The 21,528-nt window shown below is 37.9% G+C and overlaps 1 protein-coding gene across 2 annotated transcripts in view; it reads left to right on the top strand.

Annotated features, from left to right (window-relative positions):
• LOC130245230 (F-BAR and double SH3 domains protein 2) overlaps positions 1 to 19,380 on the top strand; it is a 198,939-nt gene extending 179,559 nt beyond the window's left edge. For both annotated transcript variants that reach the window (XM_056477849.1, XM_056477850.1), the window contains 6 exons: positions 641 to 724; positions 3,179 to 3,356; positions 5,831 to 6,051; positions 12,174 to 12,345; positions 15,425 to 15,516; positions 17,863 to 19,380. In XM_056477849.1, the coding sequence (XP_056333824.1) occupies positions 641 to 724; positions 3,179 to 3,356; positions 5,831 to 6,051; positions 12,174 to 12,345; positions 15,425 to 15,516; positions 17,863 to 17,946 (831 nt within the window). In that variant the 3' untranslated portion in view covers positions 17,947 to 19,380. The remainder of the gene's footprint in view (positions 1 to 640; positions 725 to 3,178; positions 3,357 to 5,830; positions 6,052 to 12,173; positions 12,346 to 15,424; positions 15,517 to 17,862) is intronic.
• Positions 19,381 to 21,528: the final 2,148 nt, after the last annotated feature.

Below are 21,528 nucleotides of genomic sequence, written 5' to 3'. Positions count from 1 at the left end.
ACATGTCAAAGTTAGCAATAACATCACCTCAAGATTACATCTCTTCATCACCGTTCCCTTCTCAGCTTTCTCAGCAGCTCGCCTCATGAATATTAATAATCTTCCATTTGCATAGCATGTATCCCTAACTAATCTACTGACAAATATATATATTTTTTATCCAACTGATAGTCACAGTTGGCATTTTTATAATGCATTCTGTTTGATTTTGCGAAATCTTTCATATAGGAAACAATTCTCAATGTTTAGTAGTTGCTTATTAGCATATTATTAAGATATTGGCTGTTTATTAAAGCACATATTCTGCATAATCTTTATCTACATCCCTAATCCTACCTAATAGCCTTACTAATACCTTAATAACTGTTTATAAACACCAAATTAGGAAGTAATTGAGTTAAAAGTCTTAGTTAAATGGTTTAATAGTGAGGGTTGCATTGTATTGTGTTTACAATGGGTCAGTGTAATTGTATTCTAATTAAAATAATGTGACCTTTTTTCCCTCATCATTCTGCTTAAGAGTTTTAAAACTGAAGTAATTGTCCTTTAAATAATGGGGGAGATTATTAAAATGATCGCTGTGTTTTGCTGTCACGTGGTATCGTTGCACAGTATCCTCATATCTGTGTGTTTCTCTCAGGCTTCACAGCCCGATGAACTCACCATTGACGAGCATGAGATGCTGGAGGTGATCGAGGATGGAGACATGGAGGACTGGGTGAAGGTAAAGCAATCAAACACCTGTCGAAATTCTGAATCATACAGACCGAGGCCCCGTTTACACAAATACATTTTAGTTTTAGACTAAAAGCGATCCACGTCCACACTGGCGTTTCATCTAGCGTTTCTGAATCGCTCTCCATCCACATTATACCTCTGAAAACGCACATCACGTGACTGCACACACACTCTGGCATGCGCTGCAGCATATGCAGACGTCTGATCTCCAGGCAGTCAGCGGGTGCTTTGAGCACACCTCCCCAGGTGAGAGCACCACACGTCGGACAGTTCATCAAGGATCTACCGCTGGATCTCATCTCACTATAGTTGTTAACTGTGATATTTAATTAATCTTGTCTCTATCTAACGACTCTTCTGTCTTTTGAATCTATCACTTGTTCTCAGATAATCTGTTTTGGCTGACTGCAAAGATAAGTTAATATATTCATTTATGTAACCACGTACACTGATTCTGCACATTTGACTGATTGGTTGCCTTTATTTCCTATATTGTATAAACTTAGTGTATGTTATACTTTTATAATGGCCTTTATTGATTATTAAAACTGATATTCAGCAAAAGAGACAGGGTATGTTTCATATTTTTCAATGAAAATGAAAGGAGGCAGTTATGTTATAGGCTCCATTTTGTTATAAGTATGCATACAGTGAAGATGACGCTCATATAAATATGAAGCTACACGACGCCTCAACATTATTAGTGTCTGTTAAGTTAATATCAAAATGAAAATGGGCAGTTCCTCATATCATGTTTTCATTTTATCGTTAATATATTGAAACAATGTAGCGAGGGTAATGTGAATGAGGTTATAAAGTAGCTTCACTGTTCCCTTTGAAGATTTACCCGTGTCCTCGGGAGTTTGCTTTCCATATCAAACTTGCGAAGTCTGAATTTGAAGGTGCAGTATGTAAGTTTGACACCCAGTGGTTGAACTAGGTATTGCACTCCTGACTCAAAACAAACGCAAGCGCATGTTGCCAGATTGAGGACAGGAGCGAGTGATTTAAACAGTGTTCTGAACAAAAAGCAACGGCACCTGATAGAGGGAATATTTACCATATTAAAAGGTTTTTGTCCTAACCAACACCTCGAATTGACATATTAGAAACGGCTTCAATTTCTCACAGATGAACAACAGAAAACTGACAATGATCACCTCAGGTACACCTCATGTGCTTTATTCAGTGTTAAATGTCAATAATGTGAGTTTGAATGCCATTTTACATCACATTTATTGTCATTTACTAAGAAGCAGCAGCAGATAGTTCAGCTCAGATATGGAAAATAAAATAAAGCATTTGAAATTGAACTTTAGAACTAAACACATATCAGTGATTCAGCATGTACATTTAATAATGTTATAGAGGGTTAATATCTATTAATTAGATTATAAACCTTACCATTTCATCAGTGAGTGCATATTCTGTGCTTCTGAATGGCTCTATTTAAATTTCGTCTGGTGTAAACAGCCAAATTGCTCATCACTGCGTTTCTTGGCATGTAGCGTGTTGTTAGGACACACAGTTACAATATCACCTGCTCACCTAATGTTTACGTTCGTAATATTTATATTATTTGCTAATTAATAACCTCATGTGGAACTCTGAATCTGCGTCTCATTTCAGAGTCTGCTACTGTCCACCAGAGGTCGCATTTCACACACTTTCAGAGCCTTTCTGACTGAATGAATGAAATATGCTGTTTTCCAGCAAGGCAACCCAGGCTACTGAAATATAATTGGTTAAACTGGCAGTGAGCTGGTTAAATGACCAAAACAAACACAGCGTTCCGGCACGGAAAACACATTTTCAGAGCAGAATATCTGACTTCAGCATTGTTTTTCAGAAAAATAAGGATGTTCACTTGGCATGTTTCTTAAATATCTGCAAACATATGATGCTATTTTTATGCTTTAGAAGAGTCAAAAACTGACATTCAGTATCTTTAAGGAAAGGATGCAAGTCTAAACTTTGTGCACTTGGTATTGAGAAAAACCCCCAATCAGGTGTTTGTCTGCACCCTCACCTCCGTTTTCAGATGTCTCCGTTTTTTCCCCATCCACACTGACACAGAGGAGCAGCGTTTTAAACCAAAACAGTCACTTCAGTTTTCGGGCCTTAAATTCTGGGGTAGTGTGTGGATTGAAGACGTAACCGTAGCAAAACTTCTGCGTTTTAAAACAAACATACTAGTGTAAACGGAGCCTGAGGCTACATCTACGTCTAGAAAAAAGTGTTTTCATCTATAAACGCTCCATGTTCACAGTATCATGTACAATTCTTTCAGAAAAAATGCTCATCCAGACTAAAGCCACTGGAAACGCTTTCATTAATGTACTGCGCATTCCAGAGAATCTTCCCTCCAGAGTCAGTAAAGGCTCGTCTGCAGATGTTGTCATTAATGTTTGCCTCTGAATGTTACGTTTGTTGGTTGCAGGCGCGGAATAAGACCGGGCAGGTGGGCTATGTTCCAGAGAAGTACCTGCAGTTCCCCACTTCTAACAGTGTACTGAGCATGCTCCAATCCCTCGCCGCGCTGGACGCCAGATCACACTCATCCAGCAACTCCACTGAGCCTGAGCTGGCATCAGGCAGCTTCAATGGAGACAGCAGCAGTGAGACACACACGTACACAAAACACACATAAACACACATACATATCAAAAACACACACACACACACACACACACACATACACATACAAACTCTTAGAAACATACAAACACACATAAAGCGCATACATAAAACACACACTCAAAATACACATGCGAACACTGATACCAACATATATAAATGCCCGCAAACACAATCACACAAATAAACAAACACACACATATACATAAACAAACAAACAAACAAACACATGTACACATACGAACACACACAGAGACAGCCACATATACAAACTCACACACAACACACATACAAACATACACAAAACACATACAGACACAAACGCAAACACACACACAAAACGCATACACAAATACAAACAAACACGAACACACGCAAACAAACACACAAAACACACACGGATACAGACGCAAACACCCATGCACAAACACACATACATACATACACACAAAACACACACATATATATATATAAGCACACACAAAACACACACATATACAAGCACACACAAAACACACACAAAACACACACATATACAAGCACACACAAAACACACACATATACAAGCAGACACAAAACACACATATATACAAACACACACAAAACACAGACATACTGTACATACAAACAGACACAAACACACAAAACACACACATATAGACACACACATATATACAAACACACAGACATACTGTACATACAAACAGACACGAACACACAAAACACACACATACAGACACACACATATATACAAACACACACAACACACAGACATACTGTACATACAAACAAACACGAACACACAAACACACATACAGACACACACACACATACACAACACACACATATATACAAACACACACAAAACACAGACATACTGTACATACAAACAGACACGAACACAAACACACAAAACACACATATACAAATACACACAAAACACACACATATATTCGAACACACACAAAACACACACATACTGTACTTACAAACAGACACGAACACACAAAACACACACATATATACAAACACACACAAAACACAAACATATTGTACATACAAACACACATACAAACACACACAAAACGCACACATACTGTACATACAAACAGACACAAACACACATACAGACACACACATATATACAAACACACAGACATACTGTACATACAAACAGACACAAACACACATACAGACACACACACACACACATATATACAAACACACACAAAACACAGACATACTGTACATACAAACAGACACGAACACACAAACACACATACAGACACACACACACACATATACAAACACACACAAAACACAGACATACAGTATATACAAACAGACATGAACACACATACAGACATACAAAACGTATATATAAACACACATAAAACACTCACACATATACAAACACACACAAAACACAGACATACTGTACATACAAACAGACACGAACACACAAAACACACACATACAGACACACAAAACACACATATACAGACACACAAAACACACATATACAAACACACACAAAACACACACATATATACAAACACACACAAAACACAGACATACTGTACATACAAACAGACACGAACAAACAAACACACATCCAGACACACACACAAAACACACACATACTGTACATACAAACAGACACGAACACACAAAACACACACATACAGACACACAAAACACACATATACAAACACACACAAAACACACACATATATACAAACACACACAAAACACAGACATACTGTACAGACAAACAGACACGAACACACAAACACACATCCAGACACACACACAAAACACACACATAAACAAACACACACAAAACACAAACATATTGTACATACAAACAGACACAAACTCACAAAACACACACATACAGACACAAACACACACACACATATATACAAACACACACAAAACTCACACATACAGACACAAACACACACGCATATATACAAAAACACACACATACAGACACAAACACACACACATACAGACACACACACCCATACAAACACACAAAACACACACATATAAAACACACACAAAACAGACACACTGTACATACAGACAGACACAAACACGAACACTAAAGCAAACACACATACAGACACACAAAACCTACACATATACAAACACACACAAAACAGACACACTGTAAATACAAACAGACACGAACACTAAAGCACACACACACAAAACGCATACATAAAACACACACACATACAACCGCACACAAACACGCATGCAAACCTTAAAGAGGTATAATGACTTATTTAAAGTGAACATTAGTGTTGTAGTGTGCTTTTTTATTAGAATGTGATCCCTAACTAGTCCACTTGTGTCTTCAAAACGCTTCCAGCGGATGTAGAAGAGCTCTAGCGGTATTCACACCTATTATTAAGCCCTATCCTCTCCTCTGTGTGTCTCCCAGTGAGTTTTGTTAAGGCCATGTACGACTATGAGGGTCAGACGGACGAGGAGCTATCGTTCCCTGAGGGCGCCATCATACGCATCCTCAACAAGGACAACCAGGAGGACGACGGCTTCTGGGAGGGCGAGTTTAACGGCCGCGTGGGCGTCTTTCCCTCCGTCCTGGTGGAGGATCTGACGGCCTCTGAAAACGGAGACGCTCACTGGGGAACAGACGCACAGGTGAGACCACCACTAAATCTCCACATTCAGACAGCATGTTTTGCTCGTCTCTCTTGTTTAACACAGCTGATTTACATTAATAATAATACGTTTTATTTAAACCACTCAAGGTTACCGTATATAAGGCAAGGCCATAGATAAATACACTAGATATCACATATAGCATGCGTCAGTGCTGCCGCCATATTGGTACAGTGCTCCCAGGACAAAAGTCATTCAATCACACTAGTCAAGACTACACCTGATCTGAAGATGCTGGACTTTTGTGCTGCGTAGTAATGAGTAAACAAACATTTAGGAAGAACATTTCATACAGTAGGGAAGATTTCGTTTTTTACCATTTTGTATGTTACAAACTTTTGTGCTCAACAAGTAATGTTATTAATGATAATAGTCACTCACTGCACTGACCATAAGGCAAGATAACAGCAACTTGCAATAAATTCTAGGCTTAAGCTAGTTTTGTTGAATAAAATCAGCAAACAATGTATATGAAATATGACAACAAGACGCTGCGGTGCCAGAAACTTGTATAATTGTCGACTAAGTGAAGTAACGGCTGGTTTTTGAAGTAACCTATAAGGTGTCTGATAACATAACAGTGTCAATGTGCATAATGTCCACCATAATTTATTGAATATTACAAATGTTATATACCATTTAGATCAGAAAGGTGGATATGCACATGGTTCGATGGTTCACACGAATCGTTCATAACAGAGATTCAATGACAAACGAATCGCTTCCTCCGTTAGAATTAGAAGTGAGTGCAGGAGAGGGGGTGTGTTTCAGGACCATACCTGTCAACATTGGGATGTGAAAATAAGGGATACGCACATCATAATAAGGACCCCCCCCTCTCCCCCTTTAAAAAATCCCCAAATTACTAAATATGTTCATTTGGAGCTGTTTCATTGTAAATAAATAGTATACACTAGCAGCAAATACATTAGCAAACAGTTCAGCTGATTAAAGTTAATAGCTATTGTAATGAAATAGAATCAAGCTATCAAACCTCATTAGCCGTTTCTTCACTGTATAACTTACACATTCTGATTAAAGAGCAATAAATGAATCTCTTATTTATTTAATTTTTTTTCGTTTGACTACATTAAATAACAGGTGTCACTTTAAAAATGCACACATCTAACGTTATAATGAAAGCTTTCAATTGCTTTCCTAACTTTTTATGCTCATTTAGGACGAAATTTGTTGTGTTTGAAAAAAACCCCACCAAGATCGACATCTTTAGATATTATTATTATTAATATTATTAATTATGTGTGTATGTCTGTTCAAACACGCACCCAAAACCGAGACTTTCACTCCGCTTCAAATCGCGTGTACAGAGTCCGTATGGAAAACAGCGTCTGTTTATAACTATGGAGCGCGTCAGCTGACCGTCATGCACCGCTATATGACTTTTTTTTTATGTTTTGAAGATTGCATATGAAGGGGAGACGGCATCTGTAATGAAAAGGAAAGGGAATCCCGCCGTTTTTATATTTATTTCAAAGTGTTTATATGCTTAAACAAAGCGAAAGCACAGAACAAACTCGCATTTAAGAGCAAGGGGCAGTCCCTGATGGTTCGGCGGAATGGGTTGCGTATAGGGAAGCTCGGATCTTTTTTTTTTATTATTTATTTATTTTTATTTTTTTTTATAATATTTTTTTTTTTAAGATTTATTTTTGGCCTTTTTGCCTTTATTAGATAGGACTGTATTTAGACAGGAAGCGAAGTTGGAGAGAGAGAGAGAGAGAGGTAGGGTAGGGAAATGTCCTCGAGCCGGGATTCGAACTCGGGACGCCCTGACATGCTACTGCACCATATGTCGACGTGCTAACCACTAGGCTATTGCGAAGACTGAAAATACGGGAGAAATATACGGGAAAATACTTTTACGGGATGATAGCGGGATAGAACTGTTAAAAACGGGAGAATCCCGGGAAAAACGGGAGGATTGACAGGTATGTTCAGGACACGAATTAGATCAAATTTAACAGGGAGGGTGTATAATATAGGCAGGGTCACTTATTCATCGATATAGAGAAGTGATTTGAAATTATAATGGGAACACTTTATTTTGATGGTCTATTTGAGTATTAGTAGACTGTCTGCTTAATATCTGTTGATACTGCTGCTAAATAGACAATTAACTGACTATAACAAACTTTGCAAGTACATGTCAACTTACACTAACCCAAACTCCAACCCAACTGTCTACTTATAAACTAATGAGAATTAGTTAGCATGTAGATTAGAACAATCCGCTTGTAAAGTCGTGACAAATGGAATACTGTTTCCGGGTCCAAGCCACTACTCATTTGAATTGAGAAAGTATTCATTCATGACCACTTTTTCGTCATATCACACATTAAAGGGAATTTAATATAAAGTCATGCTGTACACAACAGTCTCTGGACTTGCTGCATCACAGACACCAATATTTTAACAATACATAAAAAATGAATCAGTTTTGGCCGTCTGATATAAGGTATGGATATATATACAGTATATTGCGATTTTTCAAAAGTATTACATCGCTTTGTAAATGTTTATTATAACCATTTGTTGAGCCTCCCCATACAGTTTGATATAGCATTTGGACCTGGTAGCTGCTTTATGTGACGTCACATTTAACAGCCCGGCTTTTAACATGTCAAAACTAGGGCTGCATGATACTGAAATAATATCTGATGTTGTTGTTGAGTGTTGATGACCGTATTTCTTACAATATAACATTTTCCCCTTAAAAAAATGCTATTTTTATTGTTATTAGCTATGATTTTAAGTCATTTATTGATATTCGAATAAACAGGTAAATTATATTTTTCAGATCTGACTAATTCTGATTCAGATTAAACAAACTGCAAGATACGGTGTGGAGAAGCACCAAAGAAGCGTGCCACTCAGACTGTTGCATGCCCAAAGTGAAGAAAGGGGGTGGATCAGGGTTTATTTGGGCTGTAATATTGTTGCATTTCCTAGGCCTAATACTTGTGCTATGGTTGATGAGTGCTGGGTCACTGCCAAGGACTACCGAACCATTCTGGAGGACCATGTGCACCCAATGGGTCAAACATTGTGTCCTGAAGGCGGTGCTGTATATCAGGATGATAATGCACCAATGCATACAGCAAGACTGGTGACAGAGTAGTTTGATGAACATGTTGAAGTTTAACATCTCTCATGACCTGCACAGTCACCAGATCCTCATATTATTGAGCACTTTGGGGTGTTTTGGAGGAAGGAGTCAGGAAACGTTTTCCTCCGCCAGCATCACATTGTGACCTGGCCACTATACTGACTCAGAATCCCTCCGGCCACTGTGCTGGACTTGTATCAGTCATTCCCAAGATGAACTGATGCTGCAAAAGAAGGCCCCACACCATACTAATATATTATTGTGCTCTAAAACCAGGTGTTTCTGGTTCATTGTCCAATCCCTGTATGTATAGACACTGTTAAGATTGTACTTTGGATGCCATCTTGTGGTCAGATGTGAAATTCACTCAGTGCAAGAACTCTCAAGCTGTCGACTGTACATTGGTTGTACAGTCATTATTATGATGCATTGTGGGAGTGAACTATTTAAGGGCGATTGGGGGATTTCAGATACAGCCTGAGTGGGTTTAATGTCTGAATCCTAACGCTGATTACAGGCGTGACATTTCCTTCCTGTAATCAACGTCATCCTGTTTTAGTCCAGATCAGAGCATTTCTCTTCATCCTGTTGGAGATAATCATATGCACACAGTCATAATAAAACTGCACTTTGTTGACATTATAGTAGAATATAGTCAATTTAACCCCTTAAGGGCACTATATTTAAGCTTTTTTCATAGAAATTGCCAAAAAAATAACTAGAACGGTGTTGTGTATTTTGCTGACTTGTGTACTGAAAGTATCCTAAATGTTTAGATAATTGTTCCCTACTGAAAAATAACAGCCTAAACCAACCTAAGTTGGTTGGCTGGTTTAGCTGGTTGACCAGCCTAGTTTTAGAGGGGTTTTGGCCACTTCCAGGCTGGTTTCCAGTCTGGTCTTAGCTGGTCAGGCTGGAAAATGACCAGCTAAAACCAGCTGGAAGTGGCCAAAACCCCTCTAAAACCAGCCTGGTTGGCCAGCTAAAAGCAGCCAACCTGCCTAGGCTGGTTTAGGCAGTTTTTTTCAGTAAAATTCAGAGAAATAAAGCTATTTTAGTTCATGCTAATGACGTCACACACACCCTTTATTTCCAGTTTTTTTAATGCTAGAAACCGCATTTTGTAGAAACATGCTAGCATCGTATTTAACATTGTAGCCTGCATTGTAGTCTGTTTTTGTGTTGGCAGTGTGCAAATCATTAGCAGTGTGCTAACTCATGTTAGCAGTTTGTTAAAACATCTTACCAGTATGTTAGCATACTTTCTAACATGCTATCATGTTATAAACATACTTCAACTAATGAAACATGTTAGCAATATGTCAAAACATTAGTATTGGGTTAAATCATGCTAGATCTAATATTTCCATTAAACTTCTGTTTGAAAAAGTATGAACTTCCTGCTGAAAAACTTGAATATATAGCAAATTTTATCTGTTAAAGCAGGGGTCTCAAACTGCCGGCCCATGGGCCATTTGCGCCCTCCAACCCCCTTCTCCTCACTTCAGCCCGCAACTGACGTCAAAATATAACGTGGTTCGGCCCCCCCCCAAAACATATATTTTTGAATCACTATCATTGTTGTGCAGTCGCATATAGCCACTTGTGGATTTGACCCCCACCTATTTTACATTTAAAGTACTGTACTCTACATTTGGGTTACTTTCGGTTTCTCTCAGCGTGCGGTCGAATGTAACACTCATGCAGATTATTTCTGGGGCACATCTCCATGGCATCTCCATGGCTTACACGTTATGATGGTGGTGTAAATATGATAGTTTTGCTAATATTCTATTCAAATGGTCTCATTTAAAATTTAATCTGTATAAAAAATGTGCATTAGTAAAAGTTGACTGCTGGCTGAAATTAAGTAAAAGTGAATAGTGAATATATATATATATATATATATATATATATATATATATATATATATATATATGCTGAGCAAGCATCACTGATCCTCCGCCCCGCCCCCGTCGCAAACACACTCACGAAAAATACACACTTATGCCCTGTTTACACTTTACACTCACATCTTAGTTTTAAAATGGCATTTTAGATTGTGTTTTACTGTGTTTAGCATTTCTAAACAGCCCTCCATCCGCTGAAAACGCACATCACGTGACCACACATACAGCCACACACACTGTCATGCGCTCGTTTGAGCTCCAGTGAGCAGTGCACGTCGCACGTGCAGGGGGGTCTTTCGTAGGTTGTAGGTTGCTAGGCGACCATCAACCGTTTTCTCAGAGGATGACAAGCTGACGAAACATTGCTGTAACTCTGATACAAGTTTTATTTATGGAGAAAATGACAAGGCACTGCTGTGTGTGTGTGTTCTGTGTTTGTCTGAGATAATTAGTCTTACCAAAATGTGAATATTCTATACAAGCTGAAGCTGATCGGTCAATCGTTGTCATGTGACTCACGGGATTTATTCAACTGTGTGCGTCTGGAAGGCGCAAGCCGCACACCTCCATTGGAAACAACAAACTTGTACAAACTCTAAAACAGACCAAATATGCGAACCGCCCCTAAAAGGCCGCAGTCAAATGCGATCTCCAGCAGTTGATCTTCTTCAACAGCCATGGTGCATTCACCTGATTTGTTGACAAATGACTTGTGGATCTATTCCTTGGCAATTCGTGGGTCTTTCACTGGGCCATTCCCCTTTAGCAAAGATACTTTCCAAAGACCTCTGTTTCTTACTCATTTTGCTGCTTGTGGGTTAAATTTGGGTGCTCAAGTGACTGAGATGTAAGTGAGAGAATACGGTCATTTTTCAAAATAAAAGATCGTTCAGACAATAAATAAAACAAATAATTAATTATTTCTTGTGTGGCCCGGTACCAGTTGATCCACTGGTGTAGAATAGTGCATAAGTATGCGATTTGGGACTCGCCTGAGTGAATAAACAGTTTTACAGATGCCTATGTGCTAGATTAGCATGCTAACGTATGTTGTCGTCCAACAGGTGTCTCCATGCCAAAGGCTTCACTCGTCTCTTCCTCCGCTGCCGCTGTACGATCAGCCACCCTGCAGTCCGTTCACCAGCCCGGAGACAAGCAGCGCCCCGTCTCTGCCCCGCTCTCCCTCCGTCAACGGGGAACACAAGCTGCCCGTCCCGCAGAAAACCACAGCGCAGAGTAAGACACCAGTCACCCGCTGTCCTCATGAAGCCTCCAGTCTTACTTCATGTGTAGATTTAAAGGGATAGTTCAGCCCAAATTACTCGCCTAAGTAGTTGCAAATCTTTATGAGATTCTTTTCACTGGTAAACACAAAAGAAGATATTCTGAAGAATGTTCTTAAAGGTGTAGGATTAAAACTTAGTGATTGAACTAAGTATTGCAGTCCAAAATATCAGAGAGGATTTTTTTTATCCAACCCGACCTCCAATGACACTAGGCACACGCAGGTTGCCAGATTGGCAACACCAACAGGAGCAAATGTGCTTGAAGACTGAGCCTTAGGGTGCTTTCACACCTGTAGATCGATTGTTTTGTTCCGAAACAATTATTAAAATTGTTACAATGTTGCGCGGTTCTGCTTTCACACGGCAACATTTCTAAACGGACCAAACCTGTTTTAGATCTGTATGTTATTGAGACATGGCAAATGGAATGGGATGAATGTAGGAATAAGAAATTGCAAGGAGTGAATCTATTTGTAAATGAAATAATTACAGTTTTGAAAATAGACATGACCAGGTTTTACATAAGAGATGTAGAATCGGACACTCAAGACTTACTCTGCGTTCACACCGAAAGGTTGCCCTGGCGACAACGTTGTCTGCCTTCAGCTCCGGCGGCGAGAGCGTCAAAATTCACTACATTGATCTCGTATTTAAAGGGGCCGTTACAGCATATCAGTTACATTCCTGAATAAAACACGCTCTCTAGCATGACTATGTTGCGCACTTCTTATCTAATTAATTTAACAATGGAAGATCAAGTTGTATGTGGTGTGGCTTTGCTCCACTTAATTATCCAATATGTCCATGTGTCTGAAAATATCCTGAAGCAGCAGTTCTGTTTTGTTCTGTCGCATGAGATTCCCGCATATTTGAAGATGAATATATATAACATTAATGCACATCAGTAACTTATTTAATGCATGTTCCTGTAAAAAACATAGTAAATAATTGGAAATCCAGTGACCGCACTAATCAAACCCTTGGGAACAACTGTGGTCGGAACCAAAGTTTACAGGTCTGTGTTCTCTGGACTTCTCTCAAGTGCTGGACTTCTTCATTCCGATTGCTTGGCGCCGAACCGCGTCATAGCTCATTACCATAAATTTGACTTGATTTCAACTCTCCTCGACGCCCACACCGGCGAAGACGTGCTGCTTATCGCCGCCGGCTCTCATTGAAAATGAATGACTTCCAGCTACTTTGACGCTCTTGCCGCTTTCGGTGTGAACGTACAGTTAAACGTATATTTATTGAAAGGGGAAGAAAAACCTATTTGTGACTTGTGTAAGAATATTTTGACGATAAAACATATTTTAATAAAATGTATATTTCTAAATGATATTAGAGAAGGTTTTTATTCGGGTAATATTTTAAGTGAAATGTTTGAAAAGGAGCCTTCTGGAGCAATTCTAGAATATTTATCTTTAATCAAGTTAAAAGATCGTACATGACTGTTTTCAGTGTTGTTGCTACGTCTATTTTTTTGGTTTTTGGTTTTTTTACAATGTATGTTTGTTAAGAAACTGATATGATTATATATTGTATATTTAGTATATGTTTTTGCCATGAATATAGCCAATGCTGCTGATATGGCATTAAAACCTAAATAAATAAATATCTAAATAGACCAAAATAGCTAAAACAAGTCACGTGCGAGTAAACTCTCCTCTCATTGGTCAGAGTTACAGGGTTTATTTTGCAGAGTCCCGCTCAGCTGTCATGCGTCTTTATTATAATTTATGGCAATAAGCAGTAAGACATTATAAGCGAAAAGCTGTGCTTTAATTTTTCGATGGTGACACCCACAGACATCGTCACTAACTATAAATCAGAGGTCAGTCTTTCTCACACAGAGCCGTTGGCTAGAATTATGCATTATAGACTTTACATTATAGAGGGAAATACCTGATAAACCAAGACTGCTGTTCGGTCAGTTTTCCTAACAGATAAACAGCTCTCTGTAATAGTTCAGCATGCTTTCACTTTCGTATTTGACATGACACATTTACTGGTAGGAATGACGTCCCGCCCTACTCATAATTCTCTCTTCATATAGCTGTATATGCCTATTACATATCCATAATACACTGATATAGCCTGGTAAGAGCGTTTTGCTTTCTTACTACAATTGATCCACTCCAGAGTTCGTTTAAAAGGAGCAGAGACCACATCATTCAGGCGATCTCGGATCGATTTTTTTTTTTAGCTCGAATCCGAGCGTGATTGCTGCATTCACATATGCCAAACGAACCGCACTAACAGGGGAAACGCACCAGGTTCCGGAACAAAAGTCTAGGTGTGAAAGCATCCGTACACTGTAAGCTGCTCCACTAATATTTACATCTATAATATTTGAGTTGTTTGTTAAATAAGAGCCAGCTCATGTGGATTTTTGTAATTGTGAATCTGCATCTCATTTTTGAGGCTGCCACTGTCCTCTGGAGGTCATATTTTCAGCCATGGCCTACAAACAGTGTAAAAAATGCAGTTCCACATATCTCATTCATGTTGTCTAAACACAAATTGATTAAGTTAAACCTAACGTAATTTAACTGAACATAAAACAATGATGTTATCCGAAAAAAAATCAAGAATTGTGCTATTTCAGCTCATTTTAAATAGGTAGCTGCAAAACAATTCTTTGAGTGTACATTGAGGCAGCCTTCATGACTGAAATGAAATACTCTGTTTTCCGCCAAAGCAACCCGAGCTGCTGAAATATGATTGGCTAAACTGGCAGTGGGCGGAGTTACAAATAAAAGAACGACAGACATTCTGACACGTAGCACACATTTTCAGAAACTTTAGTATTGGTTTTCAGATAGGCAAAGATGTTCACTTAACATGTTTCTTAAATATCTGCAAACATATGATGCTATTTTTATGCTTTAGGAGCATATATCTTCTTCTGTGTTAAGCAGAAGAAAGAAACTCAAATAGGTTTTGTAGAAGTGAAGGGAAAGTAAATGATGACAGTATTTTTGAATTAACTATCTATTTAATTCCAGACTGTTTTGTGTTTGGTTCAGATCACAACTCCAGTTTAAGTCCAGAGAGTCCGGGATTTTCTCAGCCACTGAGACTCACTCCTGACGGATCCGGCCCTGGAAAACTCAGACCTGTACGTCAGCAAGTTTGCTTCACCTCAAGTCTGCTTGAATGCCTTCTGCATTATATTTACTATGGAAATGTTCATGTAAATTTTTTGTAAGATTTAGCAGTTTCTTACATTTATGGAAATATGATTGTTGTGTTTTTTGAATTGTATAGGTGTCAGATGTTTCTTCATTCATTCATTCATTCATTTCTTTTCGGCTAAGTCCCTTTATAAAAGTTAATATATATAAATGAGCAATATCACATTCGTAGCAGTGCAATATGGATATATCGACACTGGTGGGAGGCTTGCGTTAGCTCAAGGCCAGTAATGATTAACAACCATATCGCACTGCTATGACAGTTCGACGGCACAATCGTGTGTATAAAAAGAAAATCAAACACAGAGAGTCTAAAAATCCTTTTGTAAGAGGAACTACTTTTCTCCGCCATTCATTCACATCTGCCACTGATTTCAGAAACCGTTGCTACTTCACCAACGTCACTTTAGAGCTAGTATTTGAATGATTCTCTAGCATAATGTCTAAAGTGATGACAAAACAGCTGATTTTGCTGGCATTTTGCTGGTATGTAATGCCATCATCTACATAGAGTTCCCAGTATTTCCCTGTTTTAATCAGGATATCACAATAATTAACCCTGAAAAAAAAACACTAGCAGATTACTACGGTATAAATACAGCACTACAACATATAAAAGAGGGGGGTCGACTTAGAATGTCTCTTACCAGTTTTATAATGATTTGATCAGCTGTAGTTTGAAATTTACCAAGTCTTTCTCCCTCTAAGGACTTATTATGTGGTCTCTGTCGCCATCTTAGCGCTTTGAGACTGAGAAAAGCTCATTATAAATAAAATGAATTATTATTATTATTATCTTGTGGTGGTCACTTTCTTTGGTCTGCTCAGATAGGCTGACGGCGGCCGATGCACTTAATCTCCAAATTTATAAACATTTTGAAATATTATATATATATATATCCTTATAAATCCTTATAAATAAACTGCATATTTGCAATCTAAACAACTACATTCTCGACTAGAAAAGCCTTAAAAGAACATTGTTGTCCAACAGCTGCATTATTTGTCAAACTGTAGAGTGTCCTCTGCTTGTCTCTGAATGTGGGCGGAGAAATACACAGGGTGAAGGGTGAAGAGGTGGTACGAGTGCTGTTATTTGCAGAATATCACACGGCTATCAGCCAATCAGATTCAAGAACCAGACAGAGTATATATATATTCATTCATTCATTTTCTTTTCGGCTCAGTCCCTTTCTTATTCAGGGTATCCCACAGCGGAATGAACCACCAACCTTTCCAGCATATGTTTTACGCAGCGAATGCCTTTCCAGTTCCAACCCATCTCTAGGAAACATTCAAACACACCCATTCACACTCATACACTACGGACAATTTAGCCTCCCCCATTCACCAGTACCACATGTCTTTGGACTGTGAGGGAAACCAAAGCACCCGGATAAAACGCAGGGAAAACATGCAAACTCCACATACAGCACCAACTACTGCGCCACCACATCGCTCTCTATATATATATATATATAAATATATTTCCTCCAGGTGCTCCGGTTTCCCCCACAATTCCAAAAATGTGGTATAGGTGAATTGGGAAGGCTAAATTGTCCGTAGTGTATGTGTGTGAATGAGTGTATATGGATGTTTCCCAGTGATGGGTTGCAGCTGGAAGCTGGCATTCGCTGCGTAAAACATATGCTGGATAAGTTGGTGGTTCATTCCGCTGTGGCGATCCCAGATTAACAATATTAAGTCGAAAATGAATAAATATATATATATAAGAAATGAAGTGTTATGTTTATTTGATTTATTTTGATATGATTTATAATAAGTGCTAACAAAATATAGTTTATATTAAACAGAATGCTTCAAATGTTTTATTTTTTGATCTCTTACGTGTTCATCTTTTTAAATCAAATTAAAAGGTCTTATTTAACTCATATTTAAAGAACTAAGAGTTTAATTTCTATTGTCTGTGCATTGGTATATATTTGTATTTGTTTTTACTCAAGTAATTAAATTACTTATTGAGTAACTGTTACTTTTCTGACTTCAAAATTCAGGGAAATATATATGAAATATATATATTTTATATAATATTTAATAATAATATATATAATAATAATAATATATATTTTTTAATATTTTATACTTAAAACATGAACTATTTTTATGACTTCTACAGGTGGATGTGCGCATTGGTTTGTTTATTGTTATTTAATTACTTGTTTTGCATATTATTATATCAATTTAGTCATATAAATATAGGAAACCCATCTGCTCTCTGTTTAACCGCTTTATTATGTGTGTGTGTGCAGGTTCGAGCGGCTCCTCCTCCTCCAAAGCAGCACGTTCGCCGAGCGGTGGAGAAAACCGAAGAGGTGGAGATCACACTGGTGTAGAGCTGAGACCAACAACAGACACCACCTGACCTCTGACCCCTCCCACTCCTCACGGAAGGGGGCGGGGCATGCGTTATCCCACCCAATGAGCATCCTTAGATCCCAGCGGGGGGCGGAGAACAGCGTCTCAAAAAGCTCCCTGTTTTACATAAAGCAAACAAACAAACACCTCTTTTGGCGTCACAGACTGTTTGGTGCCTTAAACCGCTTTCATGCCAAACTCTAATCCTTGTATTCGTAATGACTTTTATTGCGCATCGGGATCTGCCAGTACATTCACTTCATTTGGGTTGGCTCGTAAAAGCGTGCGGAGAGAAATCAAATACAAGGGTGCTAAAAAGAGGCTGCGCTTGCACATCCATCTCTTCATCGGGCATTTGAAGAGCTGAACATGCAATACAAGGAATCATGGGAGGATACTAGAAAAGGGGGTCACCAATAGTCCTACCATTTATGTATTTCATATGTAATAGCACAGTACATTACTGTCGTCATAGGAATGTTATATTCACGTTCAACATGGCAGATCATATGGACGTCTCCAGGAGAAAGGGAACTGTACATAAACGGAAAAAGAGGAGGGTTAGGAAAAAAGAGAGGAAGGCTGGTTACTTCGCTCTGTTTTTTTTTTGTACCCCTCGGTTCGGCTTGCTCTTCTGTCTTGTGTTGATCTGAGAAGTACTAACTACATAGCTATATCCTTTTCTTCAGCTTTTCATTATCAAGACCAGTGTTTGTATGTATTACTAATATTTAGTCCTCGAAAAATTGAATCTGAAGACGTTTCCGTAGACATTTCGTTTCCGCCACCTTCATGGAAATATACCCATCATTATACGAGTATCAGCTAATGTGCTTTTTACACGCGGCTTATATTGAGCGTCACGGCAGTATTGAAGATTGTGATGGGATTCGTTCCCTCAAAAAGCACAGAAAAAGGCGGATGGAAAGATGGATGAAGATTTAAAGTGATAGTTCACATGTTGCTGTTCATTTACTCATTGATTTTTTTTTTTTAGAACGTTAAAGGGACAGTTCACCCCAATAATGAGAATTACCTCATCGTTTACGCTCTCTTTTAAACCTGTATGAGTTTCTCTTACAAAAGAAGATATTTAGAAGAATGCTGGCATCCACTGGCTTCCATAATAGGAACACAAATTACTATGGAAGTCAATGGGTGCCAGCTTGAAGCATTCTTTAAAATATCTTCTATCATGTACTATTGTACACTAATAGGTTTGGAACAAGTGAAGGGTGCGTGTACGATGGCAGAATTTCATTTTTGGGTGGAAAAAAGTAGATTTTTGTTGTCTGTGGGGATTTTAAACATCCCAGCATCGCTTTTAGAGTCAGAAAAGCACATACAGCCAAAGCGTTTAACTCCTGATTGATGATTAAAGAGATATTTCATTCAAAAAATGAAACTTTTCTCAGCTAATTTACTTATTTCTAAGGTAATCAAAGATGTAAGTGACTTTTTATTTCCTTCAGTACAGAATTAAAGAACATTTTAAGCTGAATCTTTAATGATTCGTATAATGGCAGTCAACTCTAGGCTTTTAGAGTCAAAAGAGCACACACAGCTAAACGAAATGAATACCTGTGGCTCCTGATGATAGATTAAAGGGATAGTTTATTCAAAATCGAATCTAATTTACTCACTTTCAGGTAATCATCAATCTAAATGACTTTTTTTTTTTCAGATTTTAAGATGAATACTCAGATGTTTTTATAATGGCAGTCAATGGTGACCCATTTTTGAGATTGAAAATAAACTCATGCAAACAAGTCCAAATCAATCCCATTGACTTCTGTTGATACACCGAGCTCTTATGAAGTGATATGATCACTCTGGGCTAGAAGCTGAATATTATTTACTATATTATTTGCTTTAATTCACAACCTGGGCAAAATGTTGCACTGAAATGCGAGTTCGTTGATTGACTGCAACAAAAAACATGCGCGTCAATGCCACCATCACTTAGACTCAAAAGAGCACATACAGGCAAAACCTGTGGCTCCAGATGGAAGATTAAAGGGATAGTTTATTCAAAATCTAATCTAATTTACTCACTTTGAGATAATCATCAATCTAAATGACTTTTTTTTTCCTTCAGTACAGAATTAAAGAAGATTTTAAGCTGAATCCTGGGTGGTTTTTATAATGGCAGTCAATGGTGACCCATTTTTGAGATTAAAAATACACATGCAAACAAGTCCAAATCAATCCCATTGACTTCTGATGATACACCGAGTTCTTATGAAGGGCTATGATCACTCTGTGCAAGAAGCTGTATATCATTTACAATGTTATTAGGCAAAATGTGGCACTCAGATGCGAGTTTATCACAAGTTTATGCGAGTTCATCCCTACCAAAACATGCTTTTCTTTGAGTTTTCGTCTTATTTCAATTCCAAATATCAGACGATTATTATGTCAAGAAGCATTTTTTAGACATGAAAAAAATGTTTTGTTTCCTGAAATACTGTCAAAATTAGTTTTGTTTTTTGTTTTTAAGCTGAATTATCTGGTGAGTAAAATAATCTTGTTTTTGGTTTGAAATGAGATTATTTTATTATTCTTAATTTTTATTATTAATTAATTTTTATCCTTAATTTTCAAGAATTTGTAGATATTTGGACTAGAAACAATAAATAAACACTGTAAACAAACGCTAGGTTCCACACAATTGATTTGTGTTGGGACAACATGAAAGAATTAAGTTAACTTACTAGTTTCTATAAATTTAAGTGGATTGAACCTAAAACAATGGAGTTGCCCCAGCTATTGTGTTGTTTCAGCTCATTTTAAATAACACGGTTGAACAAAAAGCAGACTGTTTTTGAGTTTAATCATGCCTGTGGGTGAAAGATAGACTAAAAGGCAATTGCATTAAAAGTGTAAAGTTGATTTTGCTTGAAGTAATTCTGTTGTAACTTAGAACTGTTAAGTTCAATTAACTAAAACATTTTTAATAATGCACATAGATGCTTTACTTAATAATTTCAATGCAATGGGTTTACACACTTTTTTTAAAAGTAAAGTCAACTAAACCCTTTTTTAGTGTATAGCAGTTTGAACAAACAGGTTAGAACTATTTTGGCAAGAGCATGCATCCTCACACTGTGATAAGCCAACACAATCTTATGGCAATTCGTAACTTTGATTTAGTGGCTAATTCGTACAAATTCGTACGATCTAATTCGTACAATTTAGTACGATTTGCTCATCCGCCAATGACAGTTGGGTTTAGGGGTGGGGTTAGGTGCCACGCCTCCTTTTTAAAATCGTACAATTTTGTACGACTAAATTCGTATGAATTAGCCACTAAACTGACAAAACGTAAAATACTTTTTTTTTCTCGTGAGATCAGGCTGGATAAGCTCATGTCTGAGTGTGACCGGAAGTTCACGCTCACTTCACGTGTGCCCATGCTGTGTATTAAAGACAGTTCACCTCCCTTCACTTTATTATTTTCATTCTAATGAACACAAAAGAAGATATTTTGGTACATTCAAAATCTACCAAATGTACCAAAATCTGGTACAATTGACAATGGAAGTCAATGGTTACCAATT

Source organism: Danio aesculapii, chromosome 18 (assembly GCF_903798145.1).
Source record: "Danio aesculapii chromosome 18, fDanAes4.1, whole genome shotgun sequence".
NCBI lineage: Eukaryota > Metazoa > Chordata > Actinopteri > Cypriniformes > Danionidae > Danio > Danio aesculapii.
The sequence above is the reverse complement of the archived record's forward strand: the minus strand, read 5'-3'. Positions and strand labels throughout refer to the sequence as shown.